The sequence below is a fragment of the Equus przewalskii genome, chromosome 7 (genome assembly GCF_037783145.1).
Source record: "Equus przewalskii isolate Varuska chromosome 7, EquPr2, whole genome shotgun sequence".
NCBI classification, from domain to species: Eukaryota; Metazoa; Chordata; class Mammalia; order Perissodactyla; family Equidae; genus Equus; species Equus przewalskii.
In genome coordinates, this window is record NC_091837.1 from 11949693 (window position 1) to 11966547 (window position 16855).

Sequence of the window (16855 nt, forward strand, 5' to 3'; positions counted from 1 at the left end):
ACGCTCCTTCCTGGAGGCCCAGCCGGATCTGGATCCTCTTCATCTCTCCAGCTTCAGTCTAATGATTGACACACACCCTCATCCATCTGTCTGTCTGTCTGTCTCTCACACGCACTCCTTTACTCCAGCACAATGGACCCCAGACAGGTCACGAGACACGCTGTTCTCTTCCTCGCCTTCATGCCTCTGCACTGCCATGCCCACACTGCCTGGCTACTCTCTATTCATCCCTCAAGTCTCAGCGCCAGGGCCACCACCTCCTCCAGGAAGCCTTCCCTGATGGCCCCGGGGCAGGTTCAGGTGTCTCTGGGCTCTGGACTCTCACTCCTGCTGCTTCTCCCTCGCCCAGCAGTGATCGCCGCCTCTACTTCCTGCTCTGGACTGGGAGCTCCTGGCCAGGAGGCTCCTGGGTCCGGCTCACAGCTGTATCCCCGGGGTCTGACACCACACTGGACACAAAGTCAGTGTGCAAAATTACCTGAAAGGAGAGCATCCTGAAAGAAGAAAATAATAATATCCAACGCAGGCGTGGGTGCGGGAAAATTGACATGCTCACTGGTGCCCAGGGACGATGGAAGCTATAAAAGCAATTTGGCAATATTCCCTTGCAACTGATAATTTCCAAGGCTCCATCAAGAGCTGGGCACCATGCTATGTGACTCTGGGCAGCTTCTGTCTTCTCTCATTTAATACTCTCAACAACCTTGTGTTACCACCATTCTACCGATGAGAAAAACCCTGTTCAGAAAATGAGCTCAATGACATGCTGGCGAGGGCAAGAGCTGGAGTTAAAATCTTCTGACGACAAATCAAGTGTTTTCTCCACCACATACCTCCCCCCAAAACACTCACTTATGTTTGACCCTGTAATCTCACTTCTAAAAACCTATCCTACGAAGGAATCGAAAAGAAGGGAAAGTCATACACGCAAAGATGTCCACTGCAGTGTTATCTATCCAGCAGCAGCAACGACGCAGCCTGGATTTGGGGTGATAACCCTTATTGGAAAAAACTCAGGACTCATAAGCCATTTGAAATGTCCCAAAGGTTGCAACATTGGCAGGCAGACGAGACCTCCAGTTCCCAGCATGCCCAGAACGCCCCAAGGGTCTTAAAGGCCCCTCACGCCCCACGGCCTGAGTCTGCGATCGGAAAAGATGGTTGTTGTGGCTAGAATAGCAAACACCTAGCAATAACCCACTCTCTCCACGAAAGGAGAAAGTCTCTCAGCCACAGGGAGGGGCTGGCCTACATCTCTGAAGGTGAGGGTGGGAGGTCTGCGCACGGAAGCGAAAAGCGCTTATGATAATCTGTTGGGAAAACGGTGGCAGTGGGACATCTTGTTGTACTCAAGGCTGTGACAACAGCAAAGATTGCTGACACAAACAGTCAAGGTCTGGAAGAGAACAGGGACAAAGGAAAACAAAAAGTGTCGGGGACCTGGGATGGAATTGTTCGTAGAATGTTAAAATTTTAACATTCCCTTTCATTTTAAAATTCCTTTTTATTTCCATTAATGTTGTTTGTGCAAACAGTTTTCTTTTTGAGCCTCAGTACCAGAAGTTCCCTCTGAGCTGTGCTCTCTCCACCGCTTCAAAACGTGGAGGTGCAAACTTTCTCTCCTGCCCACTTTCAGAGCTTTTGAATGCTAAGAACAAAAATAACTATTATCGGGGCCAGCCCAGTGGCCCAGTGGTTAAGGGCGCACATTCCGCTTCAGCAGCCCAGGGTTCACCAGTTCAGTTCCCGGGTGCGGACATGGCACCACTTGGCAAAAGCCATGCCGTGGTAGGTGTCCCACATATAAAGTAGAGGAAGATGGGTACAATGTTAGCTCAGGGCCAGTCTCCCTCAGCAAAAAAGAGGAAGAGTGGCAGCAGATGTTAGCTCAGGGCTGATCTTCCTCAAAAAAACAAAAAAACTATTATCTACGAAGCAGATACTGTGTGCCAGGCAGGGTGCTACGTGCTTGACAAGGATGACCTCATTAACAATGAGGCAGCTCCTGTCACGAACCCCATCTTACAGAGGAGGAGACCGAGGCTGGAGGTGTGGAGGGAGCAGCCCGTGGGTGGCTGGAGTTACGTTGACCCCACCCTCCCTCTCTGTCAGATTTCTACCTAGAACAGTTGTTTTTTTATGATGCACAGATGTAAAGGACGCTTCGCGCCCATCAGGATGGCTACTACCAAAAAAACACACACGACAAGTGTTGGTGAGGATGTGGACACATTGGAAGCCCTGCGCACCGTTGGTAGGACTATAAAATGGTGCCGCCCCAGCGGAAACCAGTGAGGCAGATACTCAAAAACTAGACACAGGACCACCACATGACTCAGGAATCCCGCTCCTAGCTACATACCCCAAAGAACCAGGAGCAGAGACTCGAACGCATACTTGTACACCGATGTCCAACGCGACATCATCCACAACAGCCAAAAGCTGGGAACAACCCAGATGTCTATCGATGGATGATGGATAAACCAAATGTGGTCCATCCACACAATGGAATATTATTCAGCCTTGAAAAGGAGTAACGTACCAATATATGAGACAACTTGTGTGAACCTTGAGGACACTTTGCTAAACGCAATAAGCCAGTCACGGAAGGGCCCAAGTGTATGACTCCACTTATACAAGGTCCCTAGAGGAGTCAACTTTATACAGACAGAAAGTAGAATGGTGGTTGCCCGGGGCTGGCGGAGGGGGAATGGGGGGTCAGTGTTTCATGGGGACAGAGCTTCAGTATAACAGGATGGAAAAGTCCTAGAGATGGATGCTGGCGATGGTCACAAAACAGCGGGAATGTACTTAATGCCACTGAACTGGACACTTAAAAATAGTTAAGATGATTAATTTTACACTGTGTGTATTTGACCACAATAAACAAAAAGCAAGAAACTAAAAACAAATGTAAACAAAACCTAATGCTTAGGCTCTAATCACCATTTGACTCAGCTGATGGCAGATCTCCATTAAAAGCCATCACAGTCCACACTGGGCCGTGCCCCCCAGCCCCCCTCGCTGGTAACACAGTGGGAAGCAGGAAGACCCCACTGCTGATCACAGTGGGTGACACAGTCTAGCGGAGGAGGTAGAAGTCAAACACCATAAAATTCAGGGGCGCCCTGGTGGGGACAGAAAGTGAGGCTGTAAAAGCCCGGAGGAGGAGTGGAGTAGTCAGGGATGGCTTCCTGGAAGAGGTGATGTCTGAGCGGAGACTGGGAGGAGTCAGCCAAGCAGAGGAGGAGGTCAGGGCCAGCGGAGTAATCAGCATGAGCCAAGGCCCAAAGGTACAGGAGAAACACAGTCCTCCAGCGTGAGCCTGTCTGTTTACCCTTCTTGGGGCAACATGAGGGGATCTTGGTGAAAAGTCCAAGAGGCACAATTTTCTAAAAATTGTGTACTTTGGGGCCGGCCCTGTGGCCAAGTAGTTAAGTTCGCGCGCTCTGCTTCGGTGGCTCAGGGTTTCGCTGGTTCAGATCCTGGGCACGGACGTGGCACCACTCATCAGGCCACGCTGAGGCGGCATCCCGCATGCCACAACCAGAGGCACTCACAACTGGGATATACAACTATATACTGGGGGCTTTGGGGAGAAAAAGGAAAAGATAAATAAATAAAATTGGCAACAGTTATTCGCTCAGGGGCCAATCTTTAAGAAAAAAAAATTGTGCGCGTTTGTTCACTTGAATTAACACAACATAATACACATAGCATGAAATTCACCATTTCCACCATTTCAAAGAGTACACGGCAGTGGCACTTAGTAAACGCACCATGTTGTGCAACCATCACCTCTCTCTAGTTCCATATTTATGGCCCCAAAGGAAACCCCGTGCCCGTTAGCAGTCCCTCCCCCTTCTCCCCTCCCCCAGCCTCAGGCACCACCAATCTGCTTTCTGCCTCCAGGGATCTGCCATTTCGGGATATTTCATAAAAACGATCACACAGTAGGTCCCTCACTCTAGCGTTGGTCTCAGTTCCTCCACGCACTCGCAGTGAGAGCTTGGGCAAATCCCTCCCTCACTCTGGGCCTCAGTTTCCCCACCGACAAAACAAGAGGCTAAACAAGGGGTCACTAAATTCCGTGATTTTAGAGATTCTGTGATTCAGATTTGGCTCAGTCACTCCCAGACTCACCGGGTCTGCGCCGTCCACTTCTCCCTGTTGCACTTGGCTCGTCTTCCACGGAGCCCAGCTTTTCGCATTCTGAGACGCGGGTTCTAACTCTCCTGGTCACCTGTGATTCCCTCTCAACAGCCGGTGCTCAGCAAATGATGGTTGGGGGCCTAAATGCAGCTCTTAATCCCCCGTTGGCAGAAGAAGTGAGAGCCACGATTCCTGCAGACCGCGCACAGTTTCTGTAAGAATTGCCTTAATCGGCATAGTCTTGACCTCTGTGTAAATTTCGAGCTGGAATGCGTTCAAGTTCAGCACATCTGACATTCTGAGCTCTGGAATCCAGAGGAACCGTCCGAGGGGCTTTTCCCAACTTTTCCCTGGACCATCAGATGCAGGCAGGACACGTTCACACCCACAGGAGGGTTTTGTGGTTTACCGACAGCGTTTGGAGAACGCCGGGTCCAACAACTGGAAACTAGCCTCCTTCCGGCAAGACTTTTCAGAGCCTTTAACGTGCTAATCTGCATTTTAGACGCCCCAAAGCACAATCCAGGCCCCAACTTCAGCCCAACACCCCTCATCCAGGTGCAAGTGCTGATCCGCAGAAAGAATATTACCACTTATCTCGACGCCTCTATTTAAACATCCGCCTTTTCAAATTTTCATTGGCCTGTTCCTTCCTACCATTTAGGCTATTTCTGGACTGGCTAACACACTCACTGAAACCATTAATCAAGCTGCTTTTTTGTTGGTTTGTTTTTCTCTAGATCAGGGATACGCAAACTATAGTCAGCAGGCCACATCCGGCCCCCCCGCTCATTTGTGTACATAAAGTTTTATTGAAACACGGCCACGACCATTTATTTACACAGATTACCCATAGCTTCTTCCCAAGATATTAAGACAGAGTTGAGTAATTGCCACAGAGGCTGTTTAGCCCAGAGGGCCTAAAATATTTACTTTCTGGCCTGTTATAGAAAGAGTCTGCAGACGTCTGCTCTGGAATGGGGAAAACTGAGTCCCCTGGGACACCGGACTCCACCGAGGATGTGACACTCCCCTCTTTACAGTATCGAAAGCTCTTACACTATTCTAGCCGACTCCCGCCCTTTCACTAGATCCTTTCAGGTGCTCCACATAACAACAACAGAAAAACTCAAAAATATAGATGAGCAAAAATGTTTGTAATAATCCTAAATTCCACCATTCAGAGCCAACAGCCACTATGAGCATTCTGACTCGCACCGACTTGCGCATTTCCAATGTAACTGGCAAGCTGTCAAAACCAGATTGAAGGGGCCAGCCCCGTGGCCGAGTGGTTAAGTTCACACACTCCGCTTCAGCGGCCCAGGGTTTCACCGGTTCGGATCCTGGGCGCGGACATGGCACCACTCATCAGGCCATGCTGAGGCAGCATCCCACATGCCACAACTAGAAGGACCCACACCTAAAAATATACAACTATGCACTCGGGGGCTTTGGGGAGAAGAAGAAGAAGGAAAAAAGACTGGCAACAGATGTTAGCTCAGGGCCAATCTTTAAAAAAAACCCCTCAAATGGAATCAGATCAGGCACGCTACTTAGGAACCTGCTGCTTCTTGTTTAATTTCAAAATATGTCATAAACATCTTTCACATCCGTAGCTGCACCACCTCTCCAGTCATTTCGAATGCTTTTGTAGTTTTCTATTAAATGCAGCTCTCATGCTTAGCTAATCCATCCCCCACTACTGGATCTTTACGTTGTTTCCAGTTATGCACCATTAAAACCAACGCCGCAATGAACACCCACAAGCAATTATTTTCCCAAGACAAATTTTGCTTAGAAGTGGGCTGGCTGGTTCAAAGAGGGGTACGCCTTTTTTAGAGCTTTTAGATGTGAAGACCCGGACCCTCCCACGTAAGGCAAACACATCTCGTGCTGACTGAATTCAAAGCTTCCGAGGTCAGAGTCCTCCACCGCTCCCCTCGGGCTGACCCCATAAAGATGTGTCAGGAGCAGTAAACCAGCCCTGGCCGCCGTGCCCTCCCCGGGAGCTCTCCTGGCTTCTCGTTTAAGGCAGGATCATCGCAAACTCGACTGTAAGGTTTGCAAAGGCGATGAGAACAGCTCGAGGTGAGTCTGGGCCCGGCCCGGCGCTGGCAGAGCGGGCAGGAAGGAAGGCCCAGCCCCGGAGCTGATGCTCACAGCAGAGGAGTCTCAGCCTCAGAGCTCAGTTCACTACAAGGCACGGCACAACGCTGGACTCAGAAAAGTGTGAGCACCACGCGCTCTCTTTGGGGAGGCTGAGAAACGCAGACTGCATTTCAGAAAAAATATCAGTACTTCCCTCCAAGTACAAACAGATTTTCGGAGGAATTAGCTTATTTTGGCTCCAAGGCTGCTTTCTGCGCAAAGCTCAGACCCTGGGAAGAGCTGATCACGCTGCTCCCCGGCTCTGAAATGAACGGCTCTCACCGTCCATCGCTTGGGCAAAGGTATTCAAGGCCCGCCCCAAGCTAACTAATCTGGTCTATACGGCAGGCCCTGCCTACACTGCCAGATTCCCGACTGGGTCCCCGGATGGGAGTGTCTTTTTCACTTACTCCTTCTCCATGCAGAGCCCTTTACCCACAGCACAATTTCCGCTTGCCCAAATCCCACCCATCCTTTTAGGGCAGTTTAAAGGACACCTCTTGGGGTTGGCCCCGTGGCCAAGTGGTTAAGTTCGCGCGCTCTGCTTCGGCGGCCCAGGGTTTTGCCAGTTCAGATCCTGGGCACGGACACAGCACCACTCATCAGGCCATGCTGAGGCGGTGTCCCACGTGCCACAACTAGAAGGACAGAAGAAATACACAACTATGTACAGGGGCTCTTTGGGGAGAAGAAGAAAAAAGTAAATAAATAAATAAAGGACACCTCTTCCAGGAAGCCTCTGTGGCTTTCCCAGGCCAAAGAGACTTCCAAACTGCCTTGGCAATTTGCTGCTCAAGATGTCACATATTAGAGATAAGCCTGAGGTTCTTACAAGATCTACAGCCCCCTCACTCCACCCCACCCAGGGTCCAGACCCCTCAGCTCCAGGTTCCACTTCCGAGAGTTGACTTGATGCCTGACACAGAGAAGACCAAATGGGAGACTGCTGGGCTCCCCAGAGAGGGGAGGCAGCCCATGTGGGACACAGGATGGTTTCAGGTACTCCGGATGCTGTGGCATCCAGGCCCAGCATTAAGGCGCTGTGCAGGACACTGTATGACAACTGTTTCCCATGTGCTGCTCACGGGAGCCTTCCCCCGGCCTCCCCGAGACGGTCCATGCTGGTGCCACTCCGACTCGAACGCCCACATCTCCATTATCCACTAATGTCCCACTTTAATCAAGAAGAGACAACCCCAGCTCAGACCATCAGAGGCAGCAAAGGACTTTAAAATATTATTTTACTTTCATTGTATTTAAATTTACTGCTATTTTTTAAGAAAAGTGAAACTGGTTTTCAATTTGAAATAGAGATTTTTCTTAAAGATTCCTTTAAAAAGTTATTTAACTTTCAAAAAAGCAAAAAAATTGACAGTAAAATAACGGTACAGGGGTTACGTGGATATGGCAAAAGGCCATGAGGCTGGAAATCACCAGTAAAATGGAAAGAATATAGTATTGGAGTCAGAAAATGCAGATGCCAGCTCCCAGGCAGCTCCCCTTCTTAAGGCTAACGAACCAGAGACTAGCTCTCCTCGTCTCCATTGCAGCTAGGAGTGGCCATGTGATCCAGTTCTGACCAAAGAGACACAAGGTGCAATGGCCAGAAGACTTCTGGAGAGGCTTTTTCTTTGCTGATAGAACAGGCACATGCAGCTTACGGTGCTCCCCTTCTTCCTACTTGGAACAAAAACATGATGCCTGGAGCCAAGGCAACCATCTTGAGACCATGAGGTCACAAGCAATACTTGAAGGACAGAGGCACGGAAAAGATCTTGATGACACAGCTGAGCCACTGCACTAACTCGGAACCGCCCTCCTCTGGATTTTTGTTGTTGTTGTTATGTAAAGAATAATAAGGTACTGTTTAAGCCATTGTTAGTTACGGTTTCTGTTAGATGCAGGCAAAAGCGTTCCTAATGGATCCAGGGAGTTTGGTGCAAATTGGTTAAATGCACAAAAGTCTTCGAAGCAAACATAATGGTTGTGGTGTCTTTGACAAGCCACCTCACCTCTGAAAGCTCAGTTTCTTCACGGGCAAACTGAGTTCACTGAGACCTGCCTCAAAAGATTTGTAGGATTAAAGGACACGGCGCATGTAAAATACCTACGGGTGGACGTGGCACGCAGCAGCTTTCTGGAAATGCACGATAAATAAGTGAGCAAACAAACCGGCAGAACGTGAAGCTGAGTGGAGGGACCTGCGGGTGGGTGGGATTCTTTTAGCTGGACTGAAGGAATAGCCTCTGATGAAGGAGTTCGGGAGAGACAGTGATTCAGGGAGTCTGCCCTCGCCCACGCTCCAGTTGTACCCCAGTTTCACAGTCGGGAGGCCACAAGGAAGGGCAGCCGGCTGAGTGGATACGGGTTGCAAGGCTGGCCTCAGAGCCCAAGGCTTAATTCACAACGGGGGGGGGGGGGGGGGGGGCGCTGCGCCAAAGGATGTAAACGCCAAGGGCAGCCCCCCAAACCAGGATGCAAGGAAAGCCAGAAAGAGTGGTCCAGACCACACCGCATCCCTGGGATGGAGACAGCCTCAGGTCCACCTCCGGCTGCTGCACGGCAACCCTCCCTCCACCCCCGCCCCAGCCATTAGCATTCATGTGGTCCCTGCAGTAAACCTGCAGGGCCGGCTGGCACGTCCTCTCCCCGTTTTCCCAGGAGGGTAACTGTGCCTCCCACGCCCTTCGGGCACCCAGCCGACTCCTCCTCCTCCTCCGGCACCAGCTTCCCAGCACTCCGGTAAACCTGTCAGGGCCTGGTGCAGCCAGCCTCGGGGCACGGCAGACAGGCCCTGCTCCTGGCACGGAACCCGGGCCTCCAGGTTCTGAGTTACACATGGGCCGGCTGCAAGAGGGAGGTCCTTCGACCTATGAAGCGCCGGGCCCTGGGGAAGCCGGTGTTAATGATCACCATGAAACCACCAACACGAATTGAGCACCGGTTGTGTGCCAGGCGGCACATTAAATGAATTACCCCAGTTAAGCTGGCCCCCTGGGGGGAGGCGGACGATGAGGCCCGCCTGACGGATGAAGACAACAAGGCCAGGGGAGGTTCAGCAATTTGCTCGAGGGGTGGAGCCAGGATTCGGACTCAGCCTGTTAATCGTCGCAGCAGCAACTGTGGCTGTGACATGAGGTGCCACCCCTGCGCCGGGCACGGTGCTCAGGGCTCTACCTGCGTAATTTCTATTGCTGTCTTCAACGACCTCCAGGGGCTGGTACTCGTATTCTCCCCATTCTGCAGGCAGGAAAACCGAGGTCTCAGAAGGCACAGGGATTGGCTGAGGTCAGCTGCTTCGGAAGTTAACAGACCTGGGATCCACGCTGACTCCGGAGTGTGTGCCCTCTGCCGTTTTGTCATTTCATCATGCCCCTGCCACCTGGCACAGGGCCTGTCCGGCTCAGAGCGGGTTTTCGGGCAAGTCTGGCGGCAGAAAGTCCTCGTCCTGGAAGCGCAGTCTAGCAGGGGAGGCGAACATGGCCACCGACAGCAGTGGGGGAGACTGAGGCCCATGGGAGAAAGAAGACAGTAGACAGAACAATGCCGGCCAAAGATGTCCAGGCCCTAACCCCCAAAACCTGGGAATCTGTCACCTTACTGGCAAAAGGGACTTTGCAAATGAGATTGAGTGAGGGCCCTGGGAGATGGGAGACGATCCTGGATTATCCGGGTGGACCCAAATGTCATCACAAGGATCCTTATAAGAGGGCGGCAGAAGGGTCAGAGTCAGAGAGAAAAAATGGGATGAAGGCACCAGAGTTGGGGGTCCACGAGCCAAGGGATGCAGCGGCCTCTGGAAGCCAGAAAAAGCAAGAAAGAGGTTCCGCCCTGGGGCCTCCAGAAGGAAAACCCTCTTGCCGACCATATCAGACGTCTGACCTCCAGACCTGAAAAGCAATCAACTTGTATTGATGATGAAGGCGCTAAATTATGGCAATTTGTCCCAGCGCCAATAGGAGACCCACAGAGCTGAAGTCGGCTGGGAAGAAAGGAAGGGGAGGGCTTCCTGAAGGAGGCGGCACTGAGTTGAGTGGCTGTGCGAGTAACCCCGGAGTGCAGGCCTCTACCAAGTTCTTCACTGGGGCCTCACCTCCCATCCGGGCTTCTGAGGGTCTTTAACAGCATCAAATCCTGCAAGGTGGGTCCCAAGAGGACGCTTTCCATGCAGCTACTAAAATTTAAATGCCAAGGAACCAAAATGAGTTACAAACTAAATACAATTTTAAATTTAGGGCCTCGGGCGCACTCGCCTGGTTTTAAGTGCTCAACAGGCCGGTGAAGCTGGGTACCTGACCGGACAGTGTAGACAGCGCTGTACAAACCCGATACACGGATGTGTAAACTGAGGCTGAGAGAGAGGGCGTGCCGTGGGCGGGAGGGGGCAGGCTGGCCCTCAACCCCGGACCTTTTAACCTCCCTCCCAGCCTCCAGGGTCCACCGGCCTGGGTGCCCTGACCCCAGGCCCAACCTCACTGAACTGAGCCACAAGCTACTCACCCATCGGAAGGAGTCATGCCCTTTAACATCACCGACGACAGTTTCTTTTGACCTCTGTCCCTCGTTTTAAATGCAGGGTGCGGGGCAGCGAGGCGGGAGCAGGGAGGCCTCGGTTAATGAACGGTTCTGCTCAACGGAGCCTCCCGGGACCGAAGCTACTCACTGTGGGCACGGGGCACCTGTGGTCCAGACTGACGGGTGCCACATGGTGAGTGATCCCCACCGTTGCCCCCTGGGCCCCCAAATCCATCATCTTGATTAACTGACGTCCGGGGCAGTAAGGAAATCTCTATCGACGGGGCCAGAACGCCCCATCAATCCATCAGGGTCACAGGCTCCATTTCTAAGGGAACCTCTGCCGCTGACAAGGAACTCTGGGAGGGCTCCCTGAGTGATGTATAATGAGCTACAGCGGGGACAACCAAATCCTTGACACTTTTAGCTAAAGGCAGTTACAAAGAGTTTCAGGGAAACAAATACAATTAAAAATAAGTTTTAAATGCATTCCCTGGGGGCGGGGGGAATGGGGGTGTGGAGGGAGCAGCCCCACCCCTCGGGTCACGGGGACAGCCAAATTGCAAGCGTTCCCTTCGCTGTTCTTAGCGGCAACCAGTCGATTCTGATGCCCAGTGACCTCGCGTACAGCGGAGCAGACCCCTGCCCGGTCTATCTGTGCCATCCTCTCACCCTCCAGCGCTGGATCAAGACGATGCTCTACTGCTGTGCACAGGGTTGTCATGGCCAATTGTTTCAGAAGTGGGTGGCCAGGTCCTTCTTCCTAGTCTGGAAGCTCCGCTGAAACCTGTCCACCGTGGGTGACCCTGCTGGTATTTGAAATCCCAGTGGCACAGCTTTCAGCCTCACAGCAACACACAGCCACCAGAGTATGACAACCCACAGACGGGTGCTGTGGTTCCCTGACCGGGAAATGAACCCAGGCCGCGGCGGCGAGAGTGCCGGATCTTAACCACCAGGCCACCGGCGCTGGCCAAGGACTCCTTAGGTGTCTGGAAGCAACTGAAAGTGCTTTTCGCCCTGGATCATTAAACCACAGCACCTGCTTGACAAATGCCGAGCCCAGAACTGAGAGCAGCCTGCTGGATTTTTAGGGGAAGCAGCGGGGAGAGGAAAGCCTAGGGCTGTCTGCGCTGAGGAACGTCTTCCCAGGCCAGGGTGAGCCAGCGGGACTATAGCCAGATCCTGGGGTCCTGGTTCATGACGTAATTTATATATAACATACACGTGCATTACTATATGCATTATACGTATTATGTGTTTTATATAATAAATTTCTATAACATACAAATAGATACTTACAGTCACATGCCACGTAACGACATTCTGGTCAGTGACGGACCCCACGTACGACAGCGGTCCCGTAAGATTAGTACCATATGGCCTCGACGTGTGGTAGGCTACACCGTTTAGGTTTGTGCAGCTGCAGTCTGTGACGTTTGCACAATGAAATTGCCTAACGAACCACAGAGGCGCAAGACTGCCTTTCCACGATGTTGAAACTGCTTTAGCCCAAGGGCTCTCTTAACTTGCAGGTTCTCCCAGCTATGGAAACCCTGTGTTAGCTGTGACAGGGCCACACAGGGGCCAAGCTCACAAAACTATGAGCCGCTTGGGCCTGCCCAGCTTGGGAGAAAGGTGGGCGAGGCCTGGCGAGATGGTCCAGTCCAGGATTGTGAGTGAGCACTTTTTAAAACAGCAAGTTGCCCTACAGGACTCTGAGAGCTTGTGCCCGTGTCCAATCCTATTCAATCGGCCTCTTACATCTCTCTCCACGCCCCTCCCTTCTCCCCATCCACGTCCCCGGGCCCATCTGCCTCCCCTCAGACCAGACGACCACGCTTTCTGGTCTGGGGGACCCCACCAGCGTCCTCCCTAGCCTCCCCCATACTGGAGCAGGCATGATCCTTCCAGAAGACCATTCCACACCCTTCATCTCCTACACAAAAACCTTTCTATGAGGGAGAACAATGAAGCTTCTAGAAGAAAACCTGAGATATATGGATCTTAAGTAAAACTTGTGCTCATCAGAAGACACCATTAAGACAGTGAAAAGGCAACTCACGTACTGGGATAAAATATTATAGATATAGAAATTATATAATATATAGTATTTTATCTATATTATATTATAAATATATTTTATAACATTATACAAAATATTACCTATTCTCTATACACGTAAGTGTGATGACATAAACGGAGACACACATATATACTTCACCAAAGAACTCTATCCAGAATACAAAATATGATATATACACATATATGTGCATAACAAAGGACTCGATCTGGAAAATATAAAGAACTCCAGAACAAGGGCCAGCCCAGTGGTGTTGTGGTTAGGTTTGCGTGCTCTGCTTCGGCAGCCCGGGGATCACTGGTTCGGATCCCAGGTGCAGACCTAGTACCACTAGTCAGGCCACGCTGTGGCGGCATCCCACACAAAATAGAGGAAGATTGGCACAGCTCTTAGCTCAGGGCCAATCTTCCTCAACAAAAACAGAAACAAAAACGAACTCCAGATCAATAAGAAAAAGACAATCTGCAATCTGGTTGGTTGGTTAGTTTTTAAGGACAAAAGATTTGAATGGGAACTTCACACACACACACACAGAAAAACACCTCCAAGTGATCAACAAGCTCATGAAAAGACGCTCCACTTCACTGGTCATCGGGAAAAGACAAATTAAAATCACAGTGCAACAGTACCCTGCATCTACCTTCATGGCCAAAGTCACAGAGACTGACGTCAGCGAGCGCTGACAAGGACGCTCAAGGGGAACTGGTTTTAAATTGGCACAAACCCTTTGGAAAAGTATTTGGCAGAACCTACTAAAGCTGATGGACACCCAACCCAGGACCCGGCCGTTCCCGGGCTGGGTATTTACCCAACAGGAGCGAAGGCTCAAGTCCACAGAAGACCCGGGCACGGACGTTCACAGCAGCTTCATTCATAAAAGCCCAACCCTGGAAACCACAGAACGTCCATCAGCAGCAGAGTGGATCCATCAACGTGTCATATTCACACGAGGGGAGAGAAAACGGCGATGAAAACAGTTCGAACGACTGCAACACGTGAAAACACAGATAAATACCGCAGACACAGTGGGCAAAGGCAGCAGGACCCATCAGCACCTGTCCTGGAAACTGCACCCAGTTCAGGAAACGGGCCACACTGCCCGACGGGGACGGAAGGGGGAAGAGGACCGACCAGGAGGGTGGCGGGAGGCCTTCTGGGGCCTGGACACCTTCCCCATCTCGACAGGGCGCTGTGTTCATCGGCAGCCTCCGGGAGCTCAGGAAATAAGGACACAACCTCCCCAGAGCCCTGCATGCCCGGGCCCTGCCCGCTGCCAGGACCTCAGCTCCTGCCGAATCCTCCCCTCGCTCCTCCTGGAGATCTGGGTTGGGTTTAACAGGGTAAGAGTCAGGATCTGGGAGGACTCCACCCAGGGCGGGAAAGAGACCTGCGAGGAGCTGCCAGTCCCCTTCTCTTTTTCCCCGAGGGCTGTCAGTACCCACGTGCGCTAAGGCGGCCACAGCTCCCTGAGTCGATGCCTCCTCCTCCAGGAAGCCCTCTCAGATCCCCACCGCCACCCCGGGTAGGCTCTGGTTCCCACAATTCTCTGCTCCTTTGTGACACCGGCCCCCCTGTTTTAAGCCTGTTTACTTGGCTGCCTTGCCCCCTGAGGGCTGAGACCCTCTCTTTCTTGTTCCCTGTCTTAGCACCAGAGCCTAGCAAGGTGCCTGGCACCTAGTAGGTACACAATAAACATTTGCTGAAACAAATGAATGTCTGAATGAGAAAGTGAGTCATCTGAGGGAGGATAAGAATGGGATGGGGCCACTAGTGATTTTATGCCACCTCCTTGGTGTATAGAAGGTGAAATTTGGGCCCAGAGTGGGTAAGTGACTTGCCTAAGGTCACATAGCCAATTAGGGGCAATCACAGCACAGAATCTCCAGGAGACGCTACTGAGGTTTGTTTGCTAACAGTTCACAGGTACACCCTTTTCCAGGAGCCCTGTCCTCAACAGGCTAGCCCAGGACCCCACCCCTCCCTGTAAACCCCCCACAAACAGGGGCATCCATAGTCAATGACCGACTTATATGGGACACAAAAGGCTGCTTACCGTTGCCCCAAGGTAGCGCTTATTCTGGACTGCAGGCTGATGCGCTGCCTCCCGAGAACGACAACGCCCCTGAGAACTCAGGACGGCCAGGAGGCAGCTGTTAGGGGAGGCGGTGTCCACGGGGGTGTGGGCTGTGGGGGAGGGGCCACGCTCTGCTCCCCAATCCTTTCACTTTGTCTCTAAAGGACACGCAGAAGGACCCCATCGACACACTCTCGCTTTCCAGCCCCCAGCCAGGAAGCTCTAAAACACCCCTGAGTCCAGAGAGGGACACCCTGCCCACTCGCCAGCTCTCAGAATAGGTGCCTGGGCAGACAGGGGTCAGTTCCCCGTGAGTCACCGTGGGCCCCTCCCCCGACGGCAACTCACCCACCCTGGTTACAGAAAACACTATACCATCTCCGAAATCCGGATAAACACTACCTGCTGTCAGTTTGCCTAGACTCTAATTTTGCTCAGCGTAATCACCAGTTACGAAGAGCTCAGAGGATGCCGTGTTTGGGGGATAACACGCAGGCCTGGCGGCCAGGAGCCCCCAGGCTCCTTGCCCTGTCTGTGTCCCTCTGTATGACCCTGCAGAGTGTGGACTTCCAGCCAGAGGCCACCAGCGGGGTGTCCAATCCCAGTCTGACCTCTACCAGCTGTGTGACCTTGCGCAAGTCACTCGACCTCTCTGATCTACGCTTCCTCATCTATAAAATGGAACCATGGGTATGTACTTTGCGTACCTTTGTGAAGATTAAAGGAGATCGAATACGCAAAACGCTCAGCACAGCCTGCATCCGTTACCATCCCCAACCACAGTATGATTACTGATGAGGAGGGAGCCTGTGGAGAAAGAGGCGGGAAGGAAGAGGAGAGACAGGCTTTGTCCAGCATCTCAAACAACACAAGGAATCAGAGGCCTGGAAAGTGTATACAGCAGGCGCTCACTATACAGGCGCTCTGCTCACGATAAACTTCCTATGCAGAAGACGAACCCAAGACAATGACCTCTCTGGGCTGAGAGACCTCTTTAGGCCCCAAGAGCCACCTTTATGCAAACAGCCCCCGAGCCTGGGCAGAAGCGGGAACAGGTGACCTCTTCCTGCTGCCAGCCTCTGCGCTCACGCTCTGGTCCCCTGAGCCACGGTCGCCCACCGCCTGCCGGAGCCAGCAGGTACTCAGCAGAGCTTGCTGTGCTGTGCGCGTCAGGCGCCAGGGGGACAGCCCGCCCGCCAGGCCCCCCTCAAATCCTTGGGGCGCTGGTGGAGAACTGTCTGCTGCTGGAGGACAATCTGGAGGCGTGTTCCACCGTCTCCCCGAGGTTCCCAGCGCGGCGAGGCCCTGCTCACCACCCCTCAGTTAACCACCGGCCCTCGCACCCTTGATTCACCCTGCTTCTTGGGGCGCCCAACCTATGACCCCCCCCCCTTCCTAGAACCACTGACTCACAAGGGACGGACCTGCTCTGCACACCGTGCTCACCAGGCTGTCGTGACTCCGCGGTGAGGCACGCCCCATTGTGAAACGGCCCGCAGACCACTGACTGCCAAGACGATACGAGGTTTCAACATCTGGGCTTGCTGAACTTTTAAAAGCTGCCCTTTTACCGAGTTATCAAAAGATTTATGGACCCACGATGTGCCACATCCCGTGTTCGGTGATGGGGAGATATTCATGGACTGAAAAGTCAGGGTCCCTGCTTACACAGGGCTTAGAGTCGGGGAGTGGAAAAGACAGGGAATGGATAAACCAATAGGCCGGGACAAAGATGGCGGCATGTGACAAGGAAGGGGAAGAGACGGGTTTGCGGCTGGGCCCCACGGATTGAGTGATCAAGTAAGCCTTCATGGAGGAGGTGACATTTCAGCGGCATGACCTAAAGGATCAGAGGGAGCCAGCCAAGAGAAGAGTGTGAGGTC

At 52.3% G+C, this 16855-nt stretch overlaps 1 protein-coding gene across 4 annotated transcripts in view; it reads right to left on the reverse strand.

Moving 5' to 3' along the window:
• Positions 1–16855, reverse strand: part of KIAA1671 (KIAA1671 ortholog) — a 179711-nt gene that overhangs the window by 130956 nt on the left and 31900 nt on the right. For 2 of the 4 annotated variants that reach the window (XM_070626974.1, XM_070626970.1), the window contains exon 1: positions 4144–4739. The exons of the other annotated variants lie outside the window; for them this stretch is intronic. In XM_070626974.1, coding sequence (XP_070483075.1) covers positions 4144–4211 — 68 coding nt within the window. In that variant the 5' untranslated portion in view covers positions 4212–4739. Of the gene's footprint in view, positions 1–4143; positions 4740–16855 lie in introns of those variants that run through there. 4 annotated transcript variants of the gene reach the window in all.